Here is a 27493-nt window from a genome sequence, read left to right as displayed (position 1 = left end):
GCTGAGGTAATCAGGTCATTTAGGGTAATTACATGAACACCAATGTCTGTGAGCAAAGGACAGAAATTGCAAGTAATTCTGCTAATTTAAATGATGCTACTCCACAACATGATATATCTAATAACTAAATTAGAGATTAATTTATCTTAAATGTCTTAGCTAATTTTTATAATGGCAATCTAAGACACATCATTATCTAATGTAGGTTTACAGAAATCAATGTATAGCTGAGGAATTACAGCTTCATGCATCCAGCATGAAAAGAAAACTGGAGCTGAAATTGAATTGATCAACTTCCATGGAAACAGATGTTCTACAGGGAAAAAGTTCAAAATATTAAAAGAGACATAAATTTAAGAGCCTTTCAGCCCCCTTTTCATCCTCCCTTTTTCCAAACCTGACAGGAGAACCACCCATCTCACTTGCCTGCTTCAGCTCTGGCTTTCTTGCCAAAATGACCAACCCAAAACATAAGGTAAGCAAGGAGGAGGGAAAGAGTCATCTCCCCTCTGTTCTGTCTTCTGTTCTGAGATTCAATCATTTAGTTCTGGCCTAGAGGTAGAACAATACCTACACAGTCTCTGGCACTAACCAAGACACTTTCTAAATGTATTGACAGTTCAAGTGGTCAAATATTCCACAAACTCTTGGGCAGAAGCATAAAGACCTTACAATGATTCTGTCTGTCTTTCTGGCAAATGCACATGAAGATGGAATTGAGACAAATCTTTTTGCCACCCAGTGTTTGGGATGAAGAAGGAAGAAGAAGCCATTACCTACAAGGTCTGCAGATCCTCTCGTTTGTCACACTCAGTAAAAATAGTCCCTAGGTTAGTTTGGGGGTGCTGAGTTAGCCTCTAGTTGATTGTTTTACTCAGATTAAAACAGAAATTCAAAATACCTAAATCTAAACCAGGGAGTAGCTGTGCTGCAGTAACTGTCCCAGCCCTGATCCCCCAGGTCCCTGAGGTAAGTTCACAATTTATCTCAGCCTACACCTGTCCCAGCTACACCTGTTTGGCTTTAATGAAACATTCTGCTCTTCATTCTGTTCCTTCTGAGCCACAGAAGCCTGAGCAGGGTCCAGGCAGAGGGGCTTGCCAGGCACTGCCTGTTCAGCAGTGGAATGTCCACATATTAAAGGCTCAAGTTCTTTTCCACATTCTCACCTTGGCCCATTCTGAAGAAAAAAGCAACCTGCTAAGGCAATCAATTCCTCCTTCCCACAGGGTCATTGTTTAGCTTTTAAGCATTCCTGATTGATCTGCCCAGCGTTTGTTTGGCAAACGATTCAGTTTCATTGATTTTGTCTTGGTGTCAAGTTCTGCCGGAGGTGCATCTATAGAAAATAGCTTAAAATAACCAGTCCTTTTCATCAGCTGCTGGTTTATTCATACCTTTGATTTATTGCTCTCCCTGTATCCAAATGCAAACTGTATTTTCTGGGGTTTCTTTACATACTCAGTACATGGAACTGCAGTGTTCTCTTGGCTGATGTTGTGAGCGTTTACATGAAGAAATTTATTTCCCATCTCAATGCCTATTCTTCAGGATAAAATTAGAGAGAGAAGTTTCTGATAAAAATAGTATAACATATCTGCAATTGGAGAGACTTTAGTATCAGCCAGAGATCAGAGAACAGAATAAGCACATCTTGGGAGTGGAGCAAAGCTCAGGATCAGGCATTTCATGTATCTATCTATAGATCTATCTCACACGTAAATGCCTCTCTGGAGACATTCATAATTCTAGTTTTACTTCAGTTATGTTAAATACCTCATGAAAAAAGGCATTCACTGCCAGGTAAATCTGGTGACTTTTGCCAGCTTCTTGTGTTATTAATTCTTTGTTAGTCATTATAATAATCTAATTCTGGTGTTAACCTCAACACTTAATGTGGTGCTCAGGCAGGCAGCTCCTCAAAAAGGTCCTGCTCAGCAACACCCATATCAGGAGATCCTTATTAGACAATTGAGAACTAATTCTGGCTTGACAGTGCAACATATCTAGGCACCTTCTGCCAATTAAAATCAGATAAGACACATGTTTAGTGGCATTATTAACTAAGATTCTGAATTCATCAAATCATTTCACATACTGTATTAACTCCTGCTTTGCAGTCAACTGGGTAAAATCCCAGTTCCAGTTGGTGAAGTGTAAAAATAATTTCTGCCACTGCTCCCAATTTTGTAGAAATTAAATATAATTATTAATGAGAAACTGTGATCTCCATTTATTAATATAATTGCTGATTTGGATGTTTAAAGAGTCAGTTATTAACAGAAGAGATAGAAAGACAATCCCTCTATAGCACACTTCAACACTGAAAATCCTTTGCACTATTAGAGCAAAGTTGTCAGGTTACAAACTGAATAATCATTTCCCATCAAGATTAGATCTGAAATGAAATTTCAAGAAATGAAAAGCATTAATTCTAATACTCTGTCCAACCATTTGGTTAATGTACAGCTCCTTTACTTCCACATACACACTTCTATACTCATGACATATTTGATCTCTTCTTGCAGTGAAATAATGACACATAATTGTGTTTCTATTTGTTACAATTCAAATTACCCTTACTTGAACATTCACATGCTACAAAATTCAGTTTCCATAACAGCATGAAGAATTTTTTCATCAACATCTGCACTGTTATTTGAATTTTCCTGTAAACCATGACACTGTACATGACTCTCACAACACAACATTTTTCCCCACTAACTTCATTTTGAAGTTGGCATACTGAGATGGTTACTGCATCTAATAGTTCTATAACTGAATAACATCTGTGTTCTACACTCTTTCACTCAGGAAAGGCTCAGAACCCTGCAAAGGTGACCTTTCATCACTTTCCATCTAAGCAATACTTAATACTCTCATCCCTGGGCTTTCCACTGCACAGTGGGAATGGTGACTCCCCAGGCTTTGTGATGCTCCAAACAGAGTAAGGGAATGCATGGACACTGTGCTCTGACAAACAACCCCTGCCCAGCTAACCAGGAATTCACAGACCACTACACACATATTCCCATTCATTTATAACTTACATATTTGGTTTTTGTATTCCTGTGCTTAGCTGAAAGGCAGAAGTTTGGCTGTTGCATCCATTTCCATCTGGAAACCACCAACATTCAGCTCTACTCATTCTCCTCCTGCCTGTCAGGGCTGCTCTGTGTGAGCAGCACATCCACCACCCCCATTCTGAAATCCTCAGAAGGGGATTTCATGAACAAGTGGTTCAGAAGCAGAACATGATCCAGGGTTGTGTATGTAATAACAAAAGGTCAGATTTGCTTTCAGAACAGTGTCCACTTCCTGGATTTGGGTTTTCCTGCTAATAATTATCTTTAAGGAAAGCACAGACAGCTAGAATACATTTTTATTGAAAATATTGAGGAAACTGAAGACAAAAGACATGCATTAGGATTCACAATGCATCATATACAGGAAAATAAACTAAAACTTCTGTTTGGCAAGTAGCAATTTCCACGTGCTGAGGCAGCAGTGCATTACCAGGCAGGCACTTCCTCCCCTCTAGTCACAAACTGTTTGCACACAATGGTTTGACATGGAGGGCAGACAAATTTAATTACCAAATTAGCTTTTAAACAGCATATAATCAATACAATTGGCATTGGGCATAAGAACAAAGTTTACAGCAAATTCCTTCTCAGATACCAGGACACCAGTAAAAGGAGTTAAGTATTAACACCCCTGAGCTCTCCACATCTAGTTTACACAGCACACAAAATGCAAATAATTAATCATGTTCCACGCCAAGCACTAGGGATGAAAAAAAAAAGATTTATCATCTCCTCCAGGTTGCTTAATTTTGCCAGTATCAGAGAGAGGAAAAATCTGAAAGCTTAAAACATTTCTTCTTATCTGTTCATCCCTATCATTTACCTGATCCTGAGCTCACTAAAGTACTGACACTAATGGCAGTAAAGAACTTGGTGCATATTCCTGCCTTACTTTACCACATCAGACCTTCAGCCTTCACCCCCTAATTTCAGCACCTGGCAAGAGCAGCAGTTCCCAGGCTCCTGTTTTTCCACGGGTTCAGGAGCAAACAGCTCCTGGTGCTTGAGCTCTACCTGGGCCATGGCCCTGCTGGAGCCCGCTGGCTGCTGTGTCCCTGCTCAGGGGCCCTATCCCTCCACTGTCCCCAACTCTTCTTGGATTCAAATTCAGCCAGGCAGGAATATCTGCCCCAAAGCACTGGCAGGTGCAGCTTTCAGTGAGTTTCAACAGTCTCCAAAAGAATAATGTGCTCTTTGCTTGGGTTTTGCCAGTAAACTGCCCATCATAAAAACCTGCACAATTACCATCACTCTTTTATTTTTAAGGACAAGCCCCTTCTTTTAAAATTACCATGGAAGCAAATGGAATGATAGAGAAAAGTTGTGATCAAAACATGTTGTTTTGATCTTCCAAGGAAGTGCTTCAGTTTTAATTGCTCCATCAAGTTAAGAGGTATCAGCTGCTTCTCTAAAGTATCTTCATTTCTCATGAAGATTACACATGATATTAACATGTGCAAAGGCAGGAGAGAGCTGTTGTGACCATTCTCAGAGACAGATCCAGATTTGAATCAATGTCACAATAACAGCTATGAATATAAAAAAATGAACAAACTTAGAAACTGCTCCAGGAATCATAATCATAACTTTTCTGGAAAATATGGTGACAACAGTAACATGAAGAACACTGTTCTACAGCAACCACTCTTTCTGGGTTTTATTTTTTAAATACTAAGGTCATGTTATTGCATTCCAGCCATAAGCTTGATACTAATAGTGATCCATGCCCTAAAAACCTCAAAAATATAGGCCATAATCTCAGCCCCTGGGAGCTTTTAAATTATTCTTCATTTTAGCCTATTATTTAGTATTCCTAAGATAAAAAAAGAAATTCCCACTGACTTGGATAAGCCCATAGAAAAAAGTACATCTGCACCTGGCAACATAATCACAGGGTTGAGACTTGGTACAGTGGAATTAGATCTGAGCTCTCTAAATAAACAAAAGTAATCAAGATGGGGAAATATGTAAATAAATGAGTACCATCAACAGAATAACAAGGGAAATGCTGACTTTGTTCTTGGTAATGAAGACAGGAACTAATGTTTACATTTAATCCAAGACAGAAAAGGAAGCTCATGGAAGAATGACACTGACTAGTGAATGACTGCAGGAGCCAGCCTGGGATGCAACAATCCTGATGGATTAGAAAGAAACTAAACAAGCATCAGCCTGGCCAGCAAAAAGGTGACCACAGTAATCAGCAACCAAAATCACATTTTCTGTTCCATCATATTTTAATTATTTTCTCTGTAAAATGAAAATGTCTGTGATAAATGCAGCTCATCCTTTTTTTCATTATGACTCCAAATTAGGTTAACAGGCAGCAAAATTTGCTACTGACTCCAGTGGGAGTTCAATGCACAGTGCATTGCTGGCCAGGAGCTCCTGAAATTTGGGGTCAGCTCTCCAGGTATCATTAGGTTCAGAGCCTTTAAAACGTGTATCATCTTGGTCCTTCTATAACGCAGAACTTTGCCAGAGTTCAAAATAAAAATAAATCAGATTTGCAATAATATTTGCCAGAATATTTGAGAAGAATCAATTTAGGACAGCAGTGAGCAGCCATGGCTGTGTCACTGCTGGCAGCCACTGCAGTGGAGCTCCAGGGCTGCAGTGACATTGCTGCAGCTGGGAGCTGCTGAACCTCCTCAGTTCCAGCTCCTGGAGAAGTCTGGAAGTGGCTGCTGCTGCCCAAAGAATCTGCTTCTGGAGGCCAGCTGAGTTTTGTCCCAGATGGAAGCTATCAAAGGATCACAGGCACTTCCCTCATTGCCCATGAAATCCCCCTCTTGTTTCTTTGAGTCTGGTGACTTTTGGCCACATGAAGGTTTTGCTGTTGGAAGAACAGCCAGCTTTGACAGAGGACACCTTATGGCTCCAGGTACATTTTGAACTAAGCAGTGACTCCCTTTCCCTGCTTTGGCAGCTCAGTGAAGCCCCTGTGTCCCTGGGCAGTGTCACAGGTGCTCGTGCCCAGTACCAGGCTGTGAGATGGAGCAGAATTTTATCTCTGCTGGGGAAGCTCTGCTCTGCCAGCAGGGAACAGGAGGGGAGGTTTGTGCCTGCAGCTCCCTGTGCTGGCCTGAACAGCAGAGGGGCTCTTTGTGCCCTGCTCAGGTGAACCCCAGTGCAGTGACAGCTCCACAGGCAGACAGGAACCTGCTCACCTTATCCCTGCCCTGTGCTCAGCAATGCTGGGCACTGGATTTTCTTGGAGTCTTTAGGATTTAGGTGCATTTTGACTCAGCTGCAGCACTAACAGTAAAAATATGATAAAATACTCAGTCTGCAAACCAGTGCCATTTTCTTTCCCTTTGGTCATACCTGACTATTCTCAATAGCTGATGCTTTAGGATTTATCTCTTTTATTATGCAGGAGCCTTCTACTGAAAGATTTCTAACAGTCAGACACTTAAAGCTGTTCAGTGTATATATATATGATTTACCAGATTTACTGTATTATAACTAATAAATTAAATCTCTTATAAAGAATTAACTTATGAGTCCTTAAGGATAAGAATAAAATTTGAGAACCAAGATTTCAGAAGTCAGATAGACACAGAACAGTAAGAAATGCACTCTGCTGTTTGCAAGGCCCATATTTCTAACTTTCAGACCCAAAGATTAGCAGGTCACTTTTTAACACATGAGTTTTACTAAACTCTTAAGTGCAATTGTGTTACACTTCTGAAATCTTCAACTAAAAATAAACCTTCATACTGCTGTTGGTAATCAAACTGTGAAGCACTGTGTAATTAATATGTGAAGATTTGAAGAAAAATGACTTTGGTCTGCTCTTGGAGATGGTGACCCCCCCATCCCAGTACAAATCCTTCCTGGAATTTCTGTTTAAAATCAGGTTCTTTGAGCAAGAGGAAACTGAAGAAGCCTGTTTAGTGACCCAGCAGATCTGCATTAGGACATGAGCAGCTCCATCCCCCAGAGCAGCAGAGCCTGATGTCAGGCTGAGGCTGTAAACACACCAGGTTCTCCCTGTGCTGTCCCAGGGCTGGGCAGGGCAGGGTGGAAGCCCAGGCAGGAAGCATTCCTGAGCCATCCCTGGACCAGCACTGGCTCAGGATGCTGCCACTCTTGTTCTGCACAGACCTCAAGAGTTCAGGTCATTTGGCATTTCTGAACTGACACTTGGCCTCATTTGTACCTACAGAGCATGTATTTGGAGACCTCTGAAGCAGTCTAAAGTAAAAAAAAAGTCCAAATCACTTTCTTTACCCATTGGTTAATGGTGTGAAGGGCTATGGCAGGGAAGAAGGCTGCATACCATGAATTTTTTGTTATTAATAGACAAGTATCTCTAATTACATCAAGTTATTCTAGGACATTTCAGCTAACTGCTCATGGATTCTGCTTCCACCACACAAGTATATTAAAAATATACCACAAAAATAGGATCTGTAACACAACACAATTGAATGGATTATGTTTACAGCTGGCAGATAAGCAAAACCAGGGAACAAAGCTTCTGTAGGATGTTTTGAATTTCAGTGATAGCCTGTAGCTAATTCCTGCTGTTTTCACAGGAAAAACTGATGGCTGCTGCAATATTTTTCAATACAAGTTCAAATAAGGAAAAGAAATAACCCACCTCCTTTTGAAAAACTGTGCAGTTGGGCATAAACAAGCTTGTTATGGTCTGGATTAAAGCCAAGTACATGCAAAGTACAAAGATACCTCCCTTATGAAGATTATTTGTTTTACTATTTGAAGGGATGCATCCATTTATCCATTACTGTCAGTGGTGCACAGAAAGGAGCATGAATAAGCACTGGAAGACTGCAATATAAGATGTATAAACAGATTGCTCTAAACCACAGTTTCATGAGTATTCCTTACTGCTTCATATGCTAAGAGAAAGGAATAAAGTTTATTTTCCATCCTCTGCATAGCCTCTTTCATTCCTCAAAATCTCTTCCAGTGTGGAAAATTAATTAAATTAATTAAACTTAATCTTTGGTTTCATTCCCAGTGAAATAAGCATTACAGAATAATTTTTCTTGCAATACTCCAAATCTAACAGTTACATGAAGAGGAAAAAAAGTCATGTTGTTTCATTAGCAAATTATTTTTTAAAAAATCATTCTACTAATTCTGCCATTCAAGCAATTATGTAAAATTTACATATGGGAATACATTTGCACACACTCGTTCTGATTTAAAGAACAGTCTATTTTCAATAATTATTCCCCTTTTTTCCCCTGCATAACAGTTTTCTCAAGGGCAATTGCTGTGAGATATTGACATTTCAGGGGATCTGGAGCAAACATCATAAACTCATGTCTGAGAGCTCAGCTGGCAACACCTCTGACAGTGCATTACAGAAATCCACCATGCCAGAACTGTTTGCAAATGCCATCCTGGGCCAAAAGTGTTTGCAGATGTCACAGAAAACCACCCAGCATGGAAAAGGCCCTTGGCTGAATGCAGAGCAGCTCCTGGTGCCCCAAGGGCTGATGTGCAGGGGACCAACACCAGCAGTGCCCTGGGACAGTCACCAGGCAGGGACTTTCAGGGCCATTCATTTGTTTTCTGCCCAGAAACCTTGGAAATGCCATTTTCCATTTCACAGAGTGTCAGAAAGGCAGTTTGGTGACACAGCAAAGGCTGTTCAGGGCTCTGTGGCCTGACCACAAGGAAACAGAGCCAAGCTGGCAGGTCACAGCACTCAGACCCTGCTTCCCAAACAACAAATCCCCTAAACCTGCTCGCCCTGCAGGTGCTGTCTTGGTGCATCCCATGCACAAGTGCTGGTCTGGGAGTTGTTCTACTCTCCCACATTTTAGAAACTCATACAAGAAAAGTGATTTTTCAATGGTCTGTGTTGTTGGCAAGTATCTCTATCAAGCTTCCCCTGTTAATAGAATTCAAGCTGAAAATGTCAAATTAAAGTCTTTCTCTTGAACATACACTCTGAATTTCCACAACTGATTTGTACCAGGAGTCATCTGTTATAAACTGTGTCTATCACTTTCATGACTCCATGTAAGATTTTACTAAGTAGGGAATTAAACTCACAAATCTCCAGACTGGGGTTTGTGCAGGTCACATCCCCCAGCTACACTGCCATAGTTTAAGCAATATATTTTGCCATGCACACTGGTTGAAGAGAGTAAGAAGCCCTTAAGTCCCTTTCAACACATCAGAGAAAACCAGGAGTAGAAATAACCTCACTTTTTGTGAGAATAGCATGGCTTCAAAAACATCTAAGTGCCACAGTTTCATGCTATGCAACTTCTAAATATATTATAAATACAATAGATATGATAAATACAGTATTATTTTGTTTGGTTTCTTTCAGTTCCATTAATCAGTTTCTATTCATTCTGTGAACATATATTTAAAGAAATAATTCCCTCTTCAGCAGTATGTTTCAAATTCTAATTTCAAAAAACAGCACTAGAATAGCAGTGGGCTGTGAGAACTTATCAGTAAGGGAAGCTCAGCATCCCATGTGCCCCGAGCCCTCCTGCCATGACACCTACCTGCACCCTGCTTTCAGCTGCATGAAGAATGAACTTGAGGAATTTCTCCTCCTTCCAGCACTGTGCCATTGCCACAAAGAGCTCAGCTGGGGGATCCAGGCTGGCTGGTGAAGGGGTCAGCACATCCTCCCAGGGAGTCCCCAGGGCCTTGTCCTGAGGAGCAGGAGAGGCAGCTCGGGGTTCTGGATCCCAGATCCATCTGCACTTGCACACAGATTGCTCTGGCTGCCCAGATGGCTTCTTACAAAACAACATGTTCACATCAACAGTGTTCAAAACACTTTCTGCTGGAAACTTGTTTTCTGTCAGGGACCTGCAGATGGTTCCCTTCCCCTACCTGTAAGTTCTCCAAAATACATCTCCTGAACTGGCTGTTATGCAATCTTCATATGCTGAGATTTGACTGTGAATATCTAAAGCTGGCAACTTTCTTAAAATAAGCTCCAGAAAGAGAAACTTAACAAGCAATTATAGATCAGCTAGTTTAAATGCAGCTGTAGAATAAATATTACAAACTGTTTTGCAGGATTTAGTAGGTCAAAAAGTAAGCTTTAAAAAATCACAAATTGATTACAGGGAACTCATGTAGATTTGGGTAAGGCCAGGAAATTGGCTCAAGAAGGGCAAATATTGTGAAAAGAACATTACACAGCTCCATCAGAGGTGTCTGTGGGGTGTGCACGTGACACAGGCACCTGAGCCAGTCCTGAACAACTGTGCAGTAAATGGCTCCTACCCTCCACATGTTCCATTATGCAGTCATACAGAGGCAATTTAGTGCACTCTCACCTGCTCAGCAGCTTAAAAAATATACTGAGAAAAAATTTATCTTCACACCAAATTAAAATATTCACTTAGATTTTTTTTTTGGTCAGTCTGGTGCTGTTTGATGACCTGGATGCTACATCAAAATGTGCATTACGATGCAACCGAATTCTATATGTTTGTGGGCTTTTCATATTGCAAATTCAGTGCCTATTTTAAAACATTGTATTAATTTTGGGGGCTTTGACTGAAAAGGGACAAAAAGACACAGTTTTGGTAGCTCAAAGTATGAGAGGTCCCATATGCTGGAAGGTAGGCACTGTCATACAGCAAGGACAGCAAGAACACAGGGGCATCTGCACTTGCTTACACTCCCAGCATTTTAGCACATTCTCAGCTATTGATTGACCAAGCTGCAAACTCCTCTGTGCTCTCCTGCTCTGAAAAAGTCAATTCCAGCAGAATAATGGAGAAAATTGTTACAGACAAAGAGGATAACTGGGAAATAAACTGTCCAGACATGTCTAGCCCCATTTACAAGAAAAATAAGGCTAACACATAGAAAATAAAACTCTTTTTCATTAAATTAGGTGTATCATTGAAGCAATTTTTAAAAAAGAACTCTATTCAGACAATCATGCCAGAAACTGGTTTACATAGTAAAAGGAAATAACTAGACAATTGCAAAGATAGTAAAAGCTTACTTTCACTAGCTAGCTTCCTTTAAAAATTATGTATACTTGTTAATGAACAAAACAGAATCTGAATCTTTAATAACTACTATTACTGGAAGGGAAGAAGAAACAAAATGGCCTGTTACATTTCTTAGCTATTCAAGTAGAAATATGTTCTATGTGCTCACCAGGAAAGTTTTATCAATCTTGTAGAGATGTCAAACTCTTTCAAACATGAAAATTTTGATGTCAATGTTGTACAGTTGTCAGTAATCAGGTGCAGACTAGGAGGGTAATGGAGAGCAGGTTTACAGACATTGGTTTGTGTTTCACTGTTTTCATGGTTATGCTTTGTAACTCTTGACTCATTATTTTGCATGAGAACTAAAACATGCATTTGTTTTATCCAAGATTCAGTTACAACACCGTGGCATTGCTTTTGGAGACAAACACAGCACCAAGAGCTCTTTAGCCCAGCACAGAGCTGCAGAACAGACAATCTGGGGAGTGGGGCTGCCACTGAGGCTCTGGGCAGGCCTGGCAGAGCTGGTCTGGCACAGCCTGAGCAGCAGCCACAGCTAAAAGGCAAAACCACAAAGCCCAAGGTGCCAAAGTGCTCCCAGCCAAGCACAGCCCTGCCCAGGAGGGGCCCTGTCCCCTGGGGATTGGCTCCCAAGGCACAAGGACCTCCTGCCTACATCTTCCCACAGAGCTCAAGCACAGCAACCTGACACACCAATATCACAAATATCACATGGACCTCCTGCCTACATCTCCCACAGAGCTCAAGCACAGCAACCTGACACACCAATATCACAAATATCACATGGACCTCCTGCCTACATCTTCCCACAGAGCTCAAGCACAGCAACCCAGTAACCTGACACACCAATATCACAAATATCACATGGACCTCCTGCCTACATCCTCCCACAGAGCTCAAGCACAGTAACCCAGTAACCTGACACACCAATATCACAAATATCACATGGACCTCCTGCCTACATCTCCCACAGAGCTCAAGCACAGCAACCCAGTAACCTGACACACCAATATCACAAATATCACATGGACCTCCTGCCTACATCCTCCCACAGTTCATGCCTTAGCCCTGGAGAATGAGCACAGTAACCTGACACAGACAGTATCACAAATACCTGCATTGTAAGCATCACTAAAATTCCTACCTGGATTTGATTTTGTGAGTATCTGTGTGTGCCTGACACACTGCCCCACACATGCACATTTCATAATTTCATATATCCTTTAACACTATCCTGATACCAATGAACAGTTGCAGCAGAGTTTTAGAACTGTAGAAAGAAATTGTTTCCTACTGAGGAAATCCAGATTCTAGGGTTTCAGGATGAGTAGAGTACATATACTGCTGGAATGGAGAGGATCAACATATAAATTAACTCAGAATCTACTAAATGTTTGCATAAGCAAAAATTTATTTTAAAGTATGCAGACAATGAAGTTGAAGATAGAAGATCCTGTGCATTTTCCAAGTTTCCAGTACTTAAAAAAATCATCCTGAATTATGCTGAAGGCACTTCACAAGAATATATTCAGGCTATGAAACTGAGAATGGAAGCTTGCAGAGCTGAGGATTAAAGGATGAGAGGCAGTTTTGTCCCAGCACACAGAGAACAGCGCTGAATGCCCACCAGGCTGGTCAGATAACCCAAGCAGAGGGATCTCCCCCTGCCAGGCACTGACACTGCTCTGTACATGGGCAGCACTGAATGCAGAGTGCTCATTGCACCAGACCTGCCCAGCCCAACAGCCTGCACAGATGTAAGATTCATGTAAGATGTAGGTAATTCATACACTGTAAGAATATTCTAAAGTACCAGAATCACCCATGTATATTTTTTTCAAGGATTGTTTTCAGAAGGCAAAATACCTTCCTACAGTAGTGTTTAAATAAAAATTCTGTGCCTGTGGTGAACACCTTTGGTTGCTAGCTCAGCTACCATTGCTATTTCAAAAAATGAAAAAAATCCTAATACCCTTCTAATGAAATGGCTTCTTCTACATGTGCATAAAATGCAGTAAAGTAAAATAAATCCTGTGTAAGTGCTCTTTTTCTACATTCTTTTCCACCATTTTCCCTTTTTCACCTCATTTTAACATACATTCTCTTCAATCAGTCCAAACTGTCTCACTCAGTCTCTTGCTCCTCTTACATTTTACAGCACTCCTCTACTCTTATTCAACTCATTTATTCTTGTATTCCCTCCTTTCTCCAGTTTTCTTTCTATAATAGCTCAGACTGCCAGCCACAAGACTGTTACCTACTAAAACCCAGCTATGGTTTGCTCCTGGTTATGCCCAATTATTCTCTCAACAAACTCCTGAGCTAAGTTGTTTCTATGTTGGTGAGTCAAATCTCTGTTGTCCAGAAATCATCATTCCCACAGCTCCCCATGGAAACCAATTCCCTCCTTCATTAAGAACATCAAGTCATCCATTTCAAATCAATTCACCTGCTCATGTTTCAGTTTGCCCTTGTTTCACATTCCCTTTATTACAATATAGGCCTCAAGCCCCTGTTGACTCACTCTGGTTTTCAGCCACCCAGACCTCAATCACAGTGTGACACTGCCCAAGCTCAGTAAATCCTGAGCAAATCCTACTCAGTATTTGACAAATCTTTATTCTATTGCTCTACCTTCCCAAATATATTTTGTGAAAAATTCCAGTATTTTCAGTACACTCCCCCAGGCTGAAAACCTCATTTGAAAGTTCCTACTGATCAAGTCACTCCACTTAAAAGAATGAACAACTGCACTGTTGCAGTCTGGACTTCTCCTGTTTTATGCACTGCTGTTAAATTAATTTAAACTAACATCTTGACACTGTGCTGTGCCCTTTAACATGTTATGATAATGACATTTTCTTGGGTTAAATTCTATTCCTGTATGTCATTAATTCAATATATTAACCACTGCTAAAAATCAGAAGGGAATAAAGTGAGAATATTGGTAGAAACCACAGTGCTTACAAGAAAGGTGCAGCAATTCTATATTTGAATGTCAGGTGCAGCTGTCATAAGGCTCATCTGACAAGAGCATCTTTATTCTTTTACTCACTTAAGACAACCACACCACACTAAAAGAAAAGGTCTAAAGCTGGCTGTCAACATAACTGAAAGCAAAAAAAAAGTAAACTGTTCCATACTTTATCCCACAGTAAAGTGCTTTCATGCTATCAAAAATGAGGACAGGACTTTGAAGTCCTGCACACTTAACTATATTAGCATTTCCAGCATTCTACTTTTCATAGCCCAGATGCAAAAATTTGTTCCAGATCCAAAAATGGCATAAGGAGATTTTAAAAATATTGGATCCATTGTTTATGAGTTAGGTAGGGACAAAATAGAAGCAGGATTTTTCTGTGTGTTTCAAATTAGAAACAGTTTCTGATTTAGCTCACCAAATCCACCTTGGCAACTCCCTGCCAGACACCAGTGTGCAGTAAATATGCTGACAGGAATGGTGGGCCCAACCTCCAAAGTGAAACTTTCTTTCCTGGCTCCAGAGCCCATTTTTGCTACCAATTTCAGAAACACCTGCTCAGTGCAGAAATGCTTGACTGTATAAAGAATTCACTTTTTAACAAGGGAGTACATGTGACTTGTAACCAAGGAAACAGGATCACTGCTGTAATGACACAAAACTTAACTGGCTCTGTGTTCTTTTATCAGAAAAATCTTACTATCTTCTTGCACTGCTCCAAGTTCACAAACCCCAGAGTTTGGAAACCCTGTCTATTGCTAAGGACTTGCTGAGTTTGTTGACAAGCAGCAAAGGAGCAAGGAAGAAGGATGTGCTGCTGAGAATCACAACTCATCCCTCAGAATGATCCTTCATTACAAAGCCTGTTGTTAACTCAGAGCAAAAAGGATAGAAAGTGATGATAGAATTCATGGGGCTCAATGAAAAAAAAACAAATAAAAAACATTCTAAAACATCCTGATCCAGCCAGTTCCTTGCAAAAGACAGATGGGAATTGAACGTCACAAAATGCACAGCACAGTTAAAAGCTCCTTTTGTACAGCACTGAAGTTTGCTCTTACATTGACCATGGCTGTTTTCAACATATTCTCTGTTTGTTCCAGAGCTTTATAAATTGTGTGATTATAAAGGAAACCAATATTCACCAGTTAGCAACACACAAAGTGCTTTAGAACTGTTGCTGTTGATCTACTTTCTATATTTGTCCCATTTTTTCAACTAATGCAATGGAGAGCATTTCCTGCATATTCCCACACATCCAAAAGAAATATCATAGCATAGCCTCTCTGTCATTTGTTTCAGTAATTATAAACATAATTCTTACTTTTCTTAGGCAGCATTAAACAAAAGTTTATTCCAAGGTGATTGCAAAGATCACAAGCCCTCAAATGTTTCCAATGGTGACTGGAGAGTATTCAATCCTTGTACAGTATGCACTAAATTATTCTTCTCATAAGCACCATAAAGGTCACTCAGAATATAAAGAAGGATGATAAAAATCTAATTGATGGAAATATGCTCATAAACTCCTATTTGTGAGGCCTGTTGAACAATTCCTAGCAATTAACTCAGCAAAGCAAGTCTCACTGTCTTTATTAAGATGGTAATTGGTGTAAGTCACACTATTTCAAAGTGAAGTGATTTTTTTTTATGCTAAGGCTCAACACTGGGGTAATAAATACAATACATAAACCCCTTCAGCATTATGGAGCTGCTGAAGGGCACCCCAGCTTTACTGAGCATCACACCAAGACAAAAGTGACAAACACCTTTCCTTTGAGGTGTCTCAGTCCTGGAACACTGCAACACTGAGGTGTTTCATTAGGGTGAGCTTAGGGGGATGTGTTTCTGCAATACTCTCACTATTACCCAGCCCTGCAGGACTAAGTCCTTGCAATTGTACTTCTGAATACTCAGACACTTCTGACTCAGTGGTGCAAGACTGAGAAAATGCAAGTGAGAGCAAGAAATGGGGAGCAAAAGGAAGAAAACTTCAAGAGACATAAACAGATTCTTTCACCTGAATAAAACTTATTTGCATTGGGCACTGCTGGCAAATTTAATAAGACCACCTGCTAGAAAAGAAACAACCTATAGAAATGCAGCTGAGAGAAATAAAGAACTAAGAAAACCAAACAGATTTTCTAGTCCTTTTTACTTTAACAATTAAGAAGAAAATCAGCAACGACAAAATAGTTTTAAAGATATCAAAACATATATTCTGACTCCAAATTTTGACTTTGTTTAGTTTTTATCTGACATGTAAAGGATTACAATGTTTTGATACAAAAGGCATATCTTGTTGGTTATTCTACATGCCCCATGCAAATCATTAGGGACGATGCAAAATATTCTTCCTGATCAAAAAATGTCATTTAAATTCCAGGGAGCAGTTACTTGACTGCTAACTTCTGTAAAACTACTAACAGCAAAACCAAGTTGAAGTCAGCAAATATCTTAATGGGTGCTGATGGGTATTTGGAATGTATTTCCATCTGCAGCAACTGTCTGAAGACTGTGACTACTATTAATGGTATTGACATGATAACTGCCTTTCCCTAGCTGAGGTGAGAGATTTTAGAACCTGTTCCAACCATTTAAAAAGACAAACCACTGGTAAGAACAAAATCAGAGGATGCAGGACAGCTCTTAGCCCTGTTCAAAGCAGCAGCAGAGTTGCAGTAAATGCTCCCTGACACACCTGAATAATCAATGGGAATGTGTGCCAGTTTTTCATGTGTTATACAAAGCTTTAATTATTTCACAAATCACCTGCCAAAGCCCAGACAGATCCATTGTAAAATGAAAACCTACAATCATATCATCTTCATGTGTTTGAATAAAAGCAGCTGTATAAAGCCAAATGATTCTAGTAAGCCTGAAGTACCAGTTTTTATCCACAGGTACTTACTGTATTCAATCCCTCTTGCCCTAAACATCAGGCATCCCATGTCTCTCTATTCCTGCATTTTCTTGCCCACTTTATCACTCTTTCTAGTCCTCCTGATGTATTTTTTTCTTTCCTCTTTTCACTCTCAACTACCCACAGCAGTGAAAGGAAAAATCTAAGACATTTGAGGAATGCCATGTAATACATATCCTCAATTTGTGCAAAACCACAGAACACAACATAACAGGCAATTCTTACAGAAGGGAAAGAGATGAAAGTTTGAATTTTCATATACTTTGACCAAACAATTTTTGCCCTACTTCTTCACATTTCACTTAGATCAAAACACGCATGATGCTTTTTTTAAGTCTGATGTCAAGCATCATAGGTTATGAAAGACTAAAACCAAAACTGTCAGTTACAGAGTGAGGAATGCAGAACCCAAGAATAACAGTGAGACAACTCTATGTTTGTTAAAAACAATCCACTCAAATTCAAGTATTTTAATTCTACCACCAACAAAAATCCCACAAAAGAATATCACATTTTTGCACTGAAACTTCTGCATTATCTGAACACGATCATCAAACTTTAGATATCTAAGATATTTTTACTTCAACAATCAGCAGTGCTTGGCAACACCGTTCAACTGAAAGATAAATATTGTGTAATGTCTCTACATTAGATCAATCAATTAACATAGCAATAAATTAGTTTCATTAGCATGTTTCAGGCATTAGAAGGTGCTTTACTAATTAAAAGTCCCATATTTAAGCAAATGCTATTTCCAGTTTGTTCATGTGCATTTTATTGCAGAGTGCCTATTCTATCAGAGAGGTTATTCCTGTCACACAGCACAGCTGGGGTGTGCTGAGGGGGCACTGGAGCCAGGCAGTGCCCAGCTGGTGGCACAGGCTGTCCCCAGGGCTGCAACCCAGCACCAACCTGGCCCAGCACTGCAGGAGGCTTCAGCTGAGGGCTGCCACTCACTCCAGTAAAGGCACAATGTGCACCCTGATGGTTCACAGAATCACAGAATCACGAGGTTGGAAGAGACCTCACTGAGTCCAACCTGTGCCCTCACACCTCAACCAGACGACAGCACCAAGTGCCATGGCCAGTCTGTCTTCAAACACACCCAGAGATGGTGATTCTACCACCTCCCTGGGAAGAGCATTCCAGTGCTTTATTACTCTTTCAGTGAAAATTTTTTCCTAATATCCAACCTGTACCTTCCCTGATGTAGCTTGAGACTGTGTCCTCTGGTTCTGTTTAAGAAGTGTCATGCCATCACCAACTCAGTTTTTGAGAAATCAACCAATTCAAAATGGCATTTAAAACTTCCTTGCTTTGCTTCAATATTGTTTTACAGAATTTCAGGGATTGCTTGTTTGCTTTTCATCTTATTGTTTATCTGAAGATGCAATAATAGCACAACAGTCACACCTCTATCTTCATATGCAAATATATTCATGTCTGTATATTCAAAAATCTTATTTTAACTAATATTCATCTTTCTGTGAAAAGGTTGAGGTTCATTCTTTACAGTAAAACTGGGCCACATCTGCTGTACATGACCTATCCCTTGTGGGGATGAAGTTATTGAATGAAATATAATTGTTACACTAATCTGTAGTTAACTTTGAGTCTGAGCAAATGTTTTTATCCCTCTAAAATATCTCAAACCTAACTTTAAAATGGTCAGTTGTCAATTTCTTTAAAATGAACCCAGAAATACAACATTTACAGGTGCCTCACAGTAACTTTCCTAGAAGATTTATTTCATTTCTACTTGGCAGCAACATTTTAATACTTGCAATGGTATTGTAGAGAAGTTAATGTTCTTTTTATCTCTCATAATACCTCTAATATATACGTTTAAATGTTCTCAATGACACACTGACAGGTGCAACTGAAACAGAGATGAGAAAATTGCCAAATCCAAACCAAACCAAAATTCTTCAATTCTTTCAGAACAAACATCTATTCCTCTACAGTATTTTAACTTCATAGTCTGCAAGACCAATATAGCACATACTTGCCTTTAAACACTGTTCAGTGCTAAATAAATCTGAGAGGAGTATTCTCAGGATGACATTCTTGTTTGAGTTGCTGATTGGCTGGCACTGAAATTTGCCTATCAGGCTCTCTCCATCAAATTTCTCATAACTTTACCTTCTAAGAGAATGGAAACATTTTACAAAATGAGAAAGAGGTAGAAATAGTATTTTTTTCACTACCATTTAACTTGGTGACTCAAAGACAACTGACACAAAACACCTAAGAACACAACTTCTGCTATCAAATATGCTCCTAGTAATGTCACCCAGGGGAAATGGAGACAACATATTTTTTTGAAAATTACAATCCTCTAATCATCACAAAGAACTGATGACTCCTTTGGTGTTCAAATACATCCTGCAGACAACAGAATCTGCTGATGATTTACTGAGCAGATTCCCTGCTTTTGTTAAAGCATCTGTTTGAGCAGCTCCCACAAGGGAATAAATGTCCAGCTTTGCAGCTCAGCAGAACATAAAATTGTTATTTAGAAACCACTGTAGCATGTACCTGTGGCCTACAATATGAGATAAAGTATTTAGCACAGCAGTCCAGGAAAACTTTCACAAAATTGTGTTTATACCATTCTTGCATGCATTTTTATCTAAACATTTGCAGTGGCAATGCAAAAGAACCAGCAAAGTGGGATTATTCCCACTGAAGAGCTCTGCACAGCTACCAAGTAGGCTCTGTGTTTAGGAGCTTCCCATGTTCAGACTTTGCTTTGCTCACAGGTAAGAAACATTGTGTGAGTAGCTGTAATTTAGCCAACACTTCTTTGTGCAAGGTGGATGTAAAACACAACTCAGGCTTACATTCCTGATGTACAGAAGGTTTGAGGTTGGAAGGCACCCATGGCGATCACTGAGCCAATCCCCACAGGCTGCCCAGGGCTGGGTCCTGCCAAATCCAAGCATGGAGAGTCAGCGGCCTCTGGGCAGACTGCTGGAGGCTTCCATCTCCCTCACAGTGGGGAAAAAAGGGGTTTTATTACTTTCCCTGCATTTCAGTTTGTGCCCATTATGAGGATGTTGGAAAGAAAATCTCTTCTACAAAATTAGGACAATTGATACAGAAACCAGAGAGATAGAAAATTGGACCATCACACTACTTCAGAATTCTTTTTCCCAACTTTTTAAAGCTTTTAGCTTCTTCCAGACTTGAAATCATACAATCTATATAAAGATTTATATTGAAAGACTCAGTTATATGGTCCAAAGAAATGTGATTCTTGTTGCCAAAGATTCCTCCTGGTTTTATATATATTTACTGAGAGCTAAGTGTGTGTGATAATTTTTCTTATTGATAAAAATGTGATTAAAACAACTGCACTTGTTATAACCAGCTTTGTTTATCCATAGTGAACCAATAAGTGCAAATAAATGTTCATTTAGTAAGTATTAGCAGGAAGGCCTTCACCAGCCAGCAGATGTAGCAATCCAATTCAGCAGTGCCAATTCTTGATTTAGGTACTGCTCTACATGGACTGAAAATTTATCTTTTGATGTCAATTTTATTACTGCAAAGAATTTTTTATTCAGCATGTAAACAGACAAATTAGCAGAGTCAGAAACTATTTTTTACATTAAGACATGAAAGTGGATTCTAAGGGAAACTCTTTGACCAATCCTGTGACTGAGCTAACACAGAATCAAAACTGAAAAAGATACAAAATGAGATTACAAGTGGTAGAGAAAGACAAAAGAAAAAATACATCAATGACAGTTCACAGCACAAGGATTCAGAACAAGACACTTCCACAAGTCACCACGAGCATTTGATACCACAGAGGGAAGAAACGTAGCAAACCCATCACATCATTGTACTGCAAACTGTTAGCTGTGTTTCAAAATAAAAAAAAAATTCCTTCCTCTGTAAGAGTCCAGGCTGTTTCATACAGATCAATGTAAATGTTCTTCCTTGTCAGATCTATGCCTGATTGTATGGGACCACTGCACTTGAAAGGGAGGAATTCCCAAAGGAACAAACAATTAAAATTTCTGGCAATATTCATTAACAGTGGATTCAGTCTTAGAGATATTAATCTTATGTTCTGCTCACCATAATCATATTTTAAGACCACAATCAGGTCTTAAAAGTGATTAATTAAAACTGACCCTGTAATTTCTATCCATAGGATGCCTAATCAGACATAACCTTAATGGGATTTTTCATCTGCACACTGAAGCCTGATCATGTAATTCTGCAGTGAGAAGAAACTCTCTAAGATCAAATAATTTTTTTTTTTTTTTTTTTACATTTCATTGTTTCCTAATGTTGTCATTTTACTGCAAAGCTCCCATACCTTCTTGGTGATTTCTCATGGGCATCTCCTCACAGCACTGACCCCTTCCTCCTCACAGCACAGCCAACAAACTCCAACTCCCTCCTCACCCAGCCACCCCACTCTTTTATAGCACTCACCCTCACTGGACACAGCTGTGGCCTGTTTAGGGCAGGCCTGCTCCTAATCTTTGGTCATTAGTGCAGCTGCAGCTCCTCAGGGGTGAGATTACCCTCTGCACTACCTTTATTTTCTTACATTCTCTCCCCACACATCCTAACAGACACATCTAATGCTCTGGAGATCTTTTATTCATATCAAGACTGTAATTTTTTTCCCCAGACTGAGGTACCACTACTGCCTAAAGCACAGTACTAGGACTAACAACTCAATGTAATTACTCCTTCACTGACAAAGATGCAACTAACTGTACATACATTTGTACTACAGAGAAAAATTAAATATATCAGAATTTCTGTATGTATTTACACTGGTTTATAGTAAAATATCATTAAACCTAACAGAATCGAAGAATTGCAAGTACAGTACAAAGGTTACAACTGATAAAAATAATAAACAATTCACAGACTCCAAGATATTTCAGATCTCCTGTTGATGAAGCTCAAAATCCATTATGGAAAGATAGTACTGGAGAAGTTGGCAATCTGAAGTGGAACTGAAATGCATTTTCTTTCAGATGCTTTTTAAACCCCCAGAAGTGCCAGTTCATGACTCCCAGATAATAAAGGCCATGGAGAGTTCAAATAGCCTAGAAATGATGGCACTTTCAGACACTGATAGAAGGAGCACATTTTAGAAAGGTTCTTTTTATTAATTTAATGCTGCTGCTGTAGCTGCAGAAGAGTCTGATATCTCAGTAGTAAAATGCATTAAAAAGCCATTTTGTCTGCTGCTGTAGATGAGGAATGTAGTTATTTTGCTCAACAGCTGAATTTTTCCAGAATCCCACTAGTATTCCCTGAGAAAACTATCTACTTTAGCCAAGAGACAATGCTGATACACTTGTTATATAAGAAAAAGTTCTCAGGAAATAATTCACAGATACATGTAGGAACAGAATCTCTGCCATAATGTTCAGATATCACAGAACATTCCAGTCCATTGTCTCTTGCAATGTGTTAAGAATTATGAAATTGCCAAATAAAAAAAAAAATCTCTAAAAATAAAGAGTTTTTTTGCCACCTGGGGAACACCCACACCAAGGTTAGCAGCAGTGCAGTGCATCACAGAGGTGTTTAGGAATGGGTGATAAATGGTGTTGGCCAATTTCTTTCAGCAAGTCTCTCTCCTCAGAGATAACTGCATTATTTTGTAACACAATGCTTCACTAACTAAATTGTACCCCTAGAGTACTGGAACTTAAATGTGCTCTCAATAAATCTTTGCTCTTTCTGTGAAATTGATTGACTCTCTCCCTACATTACATTTACTAGAAGAAATAGAGTTGGAGGGTTTTATAACGGGGACATGGTGCTCACTCAGACTTGTGCAGCAGTGGCAGAACCCATTACAGGAATTGTGATTTTAATCTGGTCCTGTGCAGGTCCCCATACCTGGCACTTCTTTTAATGAACAGCAACATGAGATCTAAATTCTACTTAGAATTTAGATCTCATGTTGCTGTTCATTAAAAGAAGTTAGAAAAGAGCTAAAACTAAGTACCAGAAAGCAATTGTTTAGGGCTGAGGAGTAAGAGGACACTTTTCTCCCCTCCTGCTTTAGACATAAGTGGCCAGGAGATTATAAATATACTGTTCTGGAAATGTAATTTCTCAGAACCAAAAAATAAACAAACTGCTTCTGTAACAATAATGTATTAAGATTTTTAAAAACACAGGAGAAGGAGTATAATGGCATTTACAATTACATTTTACAATTGCAAATGTATTTGGTATTTGCCCCCCTCTTCTTTAAAAAGCAAAACTAAGTATAACATAAAAGATAAATTATTTTAAATTGCTCAAAAAAAAGCTACACATGGGCACCTCAACTGGAACTTTAAACCATTTCCATCTCTCCATTTCTCAGCTCTTAGTCAAATTCTAGACAATAAGTTCTTAGGGAGCAAAAGGCAAGTCTGTTAAGAAGTTTTCCCCACAAACATCACTTCACCATTTATAACATCATCAGCAAGATGTCTCATCAAATTGATTTCAAATCCACAGAAAAATTGGAAACTCATGAATGCCACAAGATGCATCTTGGCATTCTTCTACTCATCTATTACATTTTCTAATAAATACAGCTTTCTTGAAATGCAATTTCAACTTGAAAATCTGACACACTCTGCAAAAGACCAGGCAATAATACAACTAAATATGTGTGCTGTGATGAAACATATTCATTTGAAATTGGTCTTGAAGCTGCAAATGGATCCACCCATGGGTTCACAGGCATGGATGCACAATCCCTGTGCAGAGGCTCCTGGACAGCAAATTTCACACGAGGACTTACCGTAAATGAGTGTTCAACCTACACATAATCTGTACAGGTGTAGGAGTGACAAACCATTACACTGAAAAATCACTAGTGAAGGAACAAGACTTTCAAAAACAAATTTCCATCAGTATTTTTTCCTAAATAGTTTTAAATATTTACAGATACATGAAGAAATAAGTTTAAAGGGAAAAGGGACAGCTTTACCAGATTATACCCCTTGTGTGATGGCATATCAAAGGGTTTGAGATTCTTGACAGATAACTGTGAAGTTATTTCTAGACATATTCAACCTGAACATCAGTGAAATCAAACATGCATCATGAGACAGCAAAATCCAGCTAAAAAGAGCTCAACAGCTTGACTTTTTTATTTGGTTAGTAAGGACCCTAATAGTGCTCTACCCCCATCCCCCAAAACAAAGATTAAAAAATAATAGAAACCCCACAGAAGAAAAAAAGTCCCCAAAACTAAGGAAGACCAAAAAAAAAAAAAAAAAGAAAATATCTAATGTTTAAAGAGCATGTATGGATGCAGGTTTTAAAGTCATTTAGGTACTTCTGAAAGCTTTACACTGTGATTTTCATTAAAAATCTCATTTAAATAAACAAAAAAATACTCTATTTCTCATATATATCTTTAACTATAATAAAAGCACCTGCAATCTGAACAGGAGCCTTCTATTTTTAAAAAAGCACTGATTTAAAGATTTTGGAGATGCTAGCATTATATTTTAAATTAATCTGTGATGAAAAAAACATTAATATTTTCTTGAGTACTTGACAGATACTTACAGAAAAAACGGCATCAGCTGAATAAGTGTCTCTTTTTTGGGATTGGCTGTGAATTCTGGCACAGTTTGAATAATTTTGTTCATTACATTCCTTAGGTAATTTTGTAGCTGCTTGCGTCGCTCTTCCACAAACTTTGCATCCTAAAAATAGAGAGGAAAAAATATAAATGGCACAAAGAACATGTTTCTCAACTTCATCATGTAACTAAACAGTCCTGGTACGCATAAAAATCTATATTTTGAAGATCTCTGTTATTATGGCTATATAAATATGTTGGCAATATGCAAAACCCCCTTGACTCTATCCTTAGAGATAAAGGAAAATCATGAATCCTAATAAAATCTGATTTCACAAAAACATCCACTGACAGGATATCAGATCCTCTCCCTGGCAGAATCTGTCTTCTCTGGACCATAAACCACTGCAATCTTAGAGAGGCAGAGCAGAACAGCAGCACAGAGGCTGTGGCATAAAAATTTATGCAATTTTTTTTGAGATCCAGAATCACCAGTCTTTGCAGGAGGAAATGCTGACTTACTCCCACAATGTCTCCCCAGTCCACACTTTTCAGATGCTGGATACACAAACTCCAGAATGGACAAGTATTTGTCCAGCACTTTTATGTTATTTAATAATTATTTTGTGATGATGTCTTCATATAGTAGATTTGTTTTCAATATTGTATCACAACTCTCATTAAAATGTTTACTGAAGTTTCTGTAGCATTTTAGATCCAGGATTTTATACTATGTTGGCCCAAATAAATAGAATAGTTCTACAAACTCCAAGTTCTGCTGATGGACCTAGAAGTGAAAAGTTTAACACAACCAGCAAGATGCCAGCATCCCATAACTTCCATGTCATTGAAACCTTTTCCCTGTGAGGGATGACAATGACATGGACTAAAATCTAAAGGTGCCACATTTCCCAGGAACAGGGAGCTCTCCCAGGCTCACAGGGCCATCAGGTGCTGGATGCTTTATGCTCTGTCTCGGGCGGGCTGGCACAGCTCACCCGGGTTAAATGGCACAGGATGTTCTTCAGGCACAAAGCCAAAGCTATTATTAGACAGCTACAGCTCACAAAAACAACCATTATCTAAAAGATGTGTCCATCCAACCTGTTTATTTATGTCTGTAAGAAAAGGCATTGAAATTAATTCTTGTTTCTTGGGGGGGAAAAACCAAGCCGCCAACAAAACACCATAAATACATTTGACAACACTGAATAAATTCATTGTATGGAAAGGGTTCAGCCCATGCTGCCATGCAGGGGATGCAAATCTGAAGGTTATTGCTTCCCTAGATAGAACAGAACAACACCATCAAAGCAGGGATCCTCCTTCAAGTTCAGGAGGAATTTGCTGTAGCATTCCTAGAACCTTCACTGACACTTTGTTCTGTTCCTCCCTCTTATTAGAAGTTACCAGGAACAGGCTTATTTTTAGGAATAACAAATCAGACATAATTGTAGGGACATAATAAAGTAAGATGTAAGAAATTGCTGAAGACATCCATACTTACAGACTTCAAAAACTTAAGCAGTGCTTACATTGTTTAATTAAATTCATGAAATTCCAAAATATATACAGATTAATTTTATTTTTGTTTTCTATATTTGAACTTACACAGATGTCCAGTCCTGTTTTAACATTCCAGTTCTACACTAATATATTTCATTCAATGTAGTAATGTGATGAAAAATTAATTAATGTATTCATTAATCAAATAAATTAATTCAGTGGAGATCTAAGTGAAAATAAAAAAAAACCCTATATAATATATACTTTGCTATTTCATTTTTATCAGTCACATATTTTTTCAGCAACATACCAGTTGTGTTGCAGGTGATTTGAAACTCATCCTTTATTAAACCAACAAAGCTGTGGTGTTGGAACTGCCCCCAAGCCCCTCTGCAGGGTCACCTGCCCAGCTCCCAGAGCTGAGAGCAGCTGCTGCTGGGACAGAGCAGAGCAGAGCCTGCCCCCTGCCCTGCTACAGGAGGGGACAAACTGTTGGGAATATTAAAGCAAACATTTCAATTCATGACAACACATAATATTACCATAAAATAGAACTATAATAATAATAAATAAATGCGGTCTTCAATGTTAATGAAACAATTAGCATTGAATAATTAACATTGAATAATTAAACAATTACCATTGAATAGCACCTGTGTTATTACTTTTTTTCTTTTCACTAAGGCTTTGTTCCCACTGGATTCTTTGGTGAGGCTCAAGGAGCCCTTGTGTTCCCCTCTGTCCTCTCTGAGGATTTAAAGCCCCACATCACCCCATTGAAAGGACACTCCTTTGCTGCCACCAATTGCATGGGCATGAAGACAAGACAGGGACTCGTGGGAGATGTCTGGGAAGAAGAAAAAGTTTGTGGAAGCTTTAACCACATGAGCAGAGGGGACATTTGGCACCTGAGCCCCTTTCAGTTGGAGTCCTCCTTGGCTGTGCCATGGCAGGACAATCCTGCTTTGCTCCAGGAGCCACTCCCAGCTCAGAGCCCTCCCAGAGCTGCCTCGCCCTCACTGCACTTGTTCATTCTATTCCATAGCTTCTGTCAGTTATGTTTTCACAATAAAATCTCCATTGTTAAATACCACATTCAGCAACTTTTTTAGTTCTGAAGTTTTTTTGGTCACAAATCTTCAACAACAGTATTTTCAATTCTGAAATTATTTCAATTATGTTTAAGTTTTCTCTTAAGCAGAAGTTGCATTCCTTTAGTATTACTTCTGTACTGCTAATGTGTTTAACAAAAACCATCTTTCACAGGAAGGACTTCTGTTATAGACACAGGAGCCAAATGCTGAATGTAGGTACTTTCCATCCCTTATGTTACTCTAAAGAGTCTCCTTGACTACAGAAAACAATGTCACAAAGGACTTCTCTAATTAAGACTGCCAGAACATGCTTAGGGAAGGTACTTTTTGCTGTTTACAG

General features: G+C 39.1%; 1 protein-coding gene across 4 annotated transcripts in view; it reads right to left on the bottom strand.

Moving 5' to 3' along the window:
* Window positions 1–27493, bottom strand: part of SNX29 (sorting nexin 29) — a 99956-nt gene that overhangs the window by 4382 nt on the left and 68081 nt on the right. For 3 of the 4 annotated variants that reach the window (XM_071444192.1, XM_071444193.1, XM_071444190.1), the window contains exon 20: window positions 24538–24677. In XM_071444192.1, the coding sequence (XP_071300293.1) occupies window positions 24538–24677 (140 nt within the window). Of the gene's footprint in view, window positions 1–3365; window positions 4616–24537; window positions 24678–27493 lie in introns of those variants that run through there. The other variant, XM_071444191.1, reaches the window with a different exon arrangement.

Source organism: Agelaius tricolor, unplaced genomic scaffold, assembly GCF_023055355.1.
Source record: "Agelaius tricolor isolate 1412-34295 unplaced genomic scaffold, bAgeTri1.0.p SCAF_19, whole genome shotgun sequence".
Classification (NCBI taxonomy): domain Eukaryota; kingdom Metazoa; phylum Chordata; class Aves; order Passeriformes; family Icteridae; genus Agelaius; species Agelaius tricolor.
This window is presented reverse-complemented; position numbering and strand designations above follow the sequence as displayed.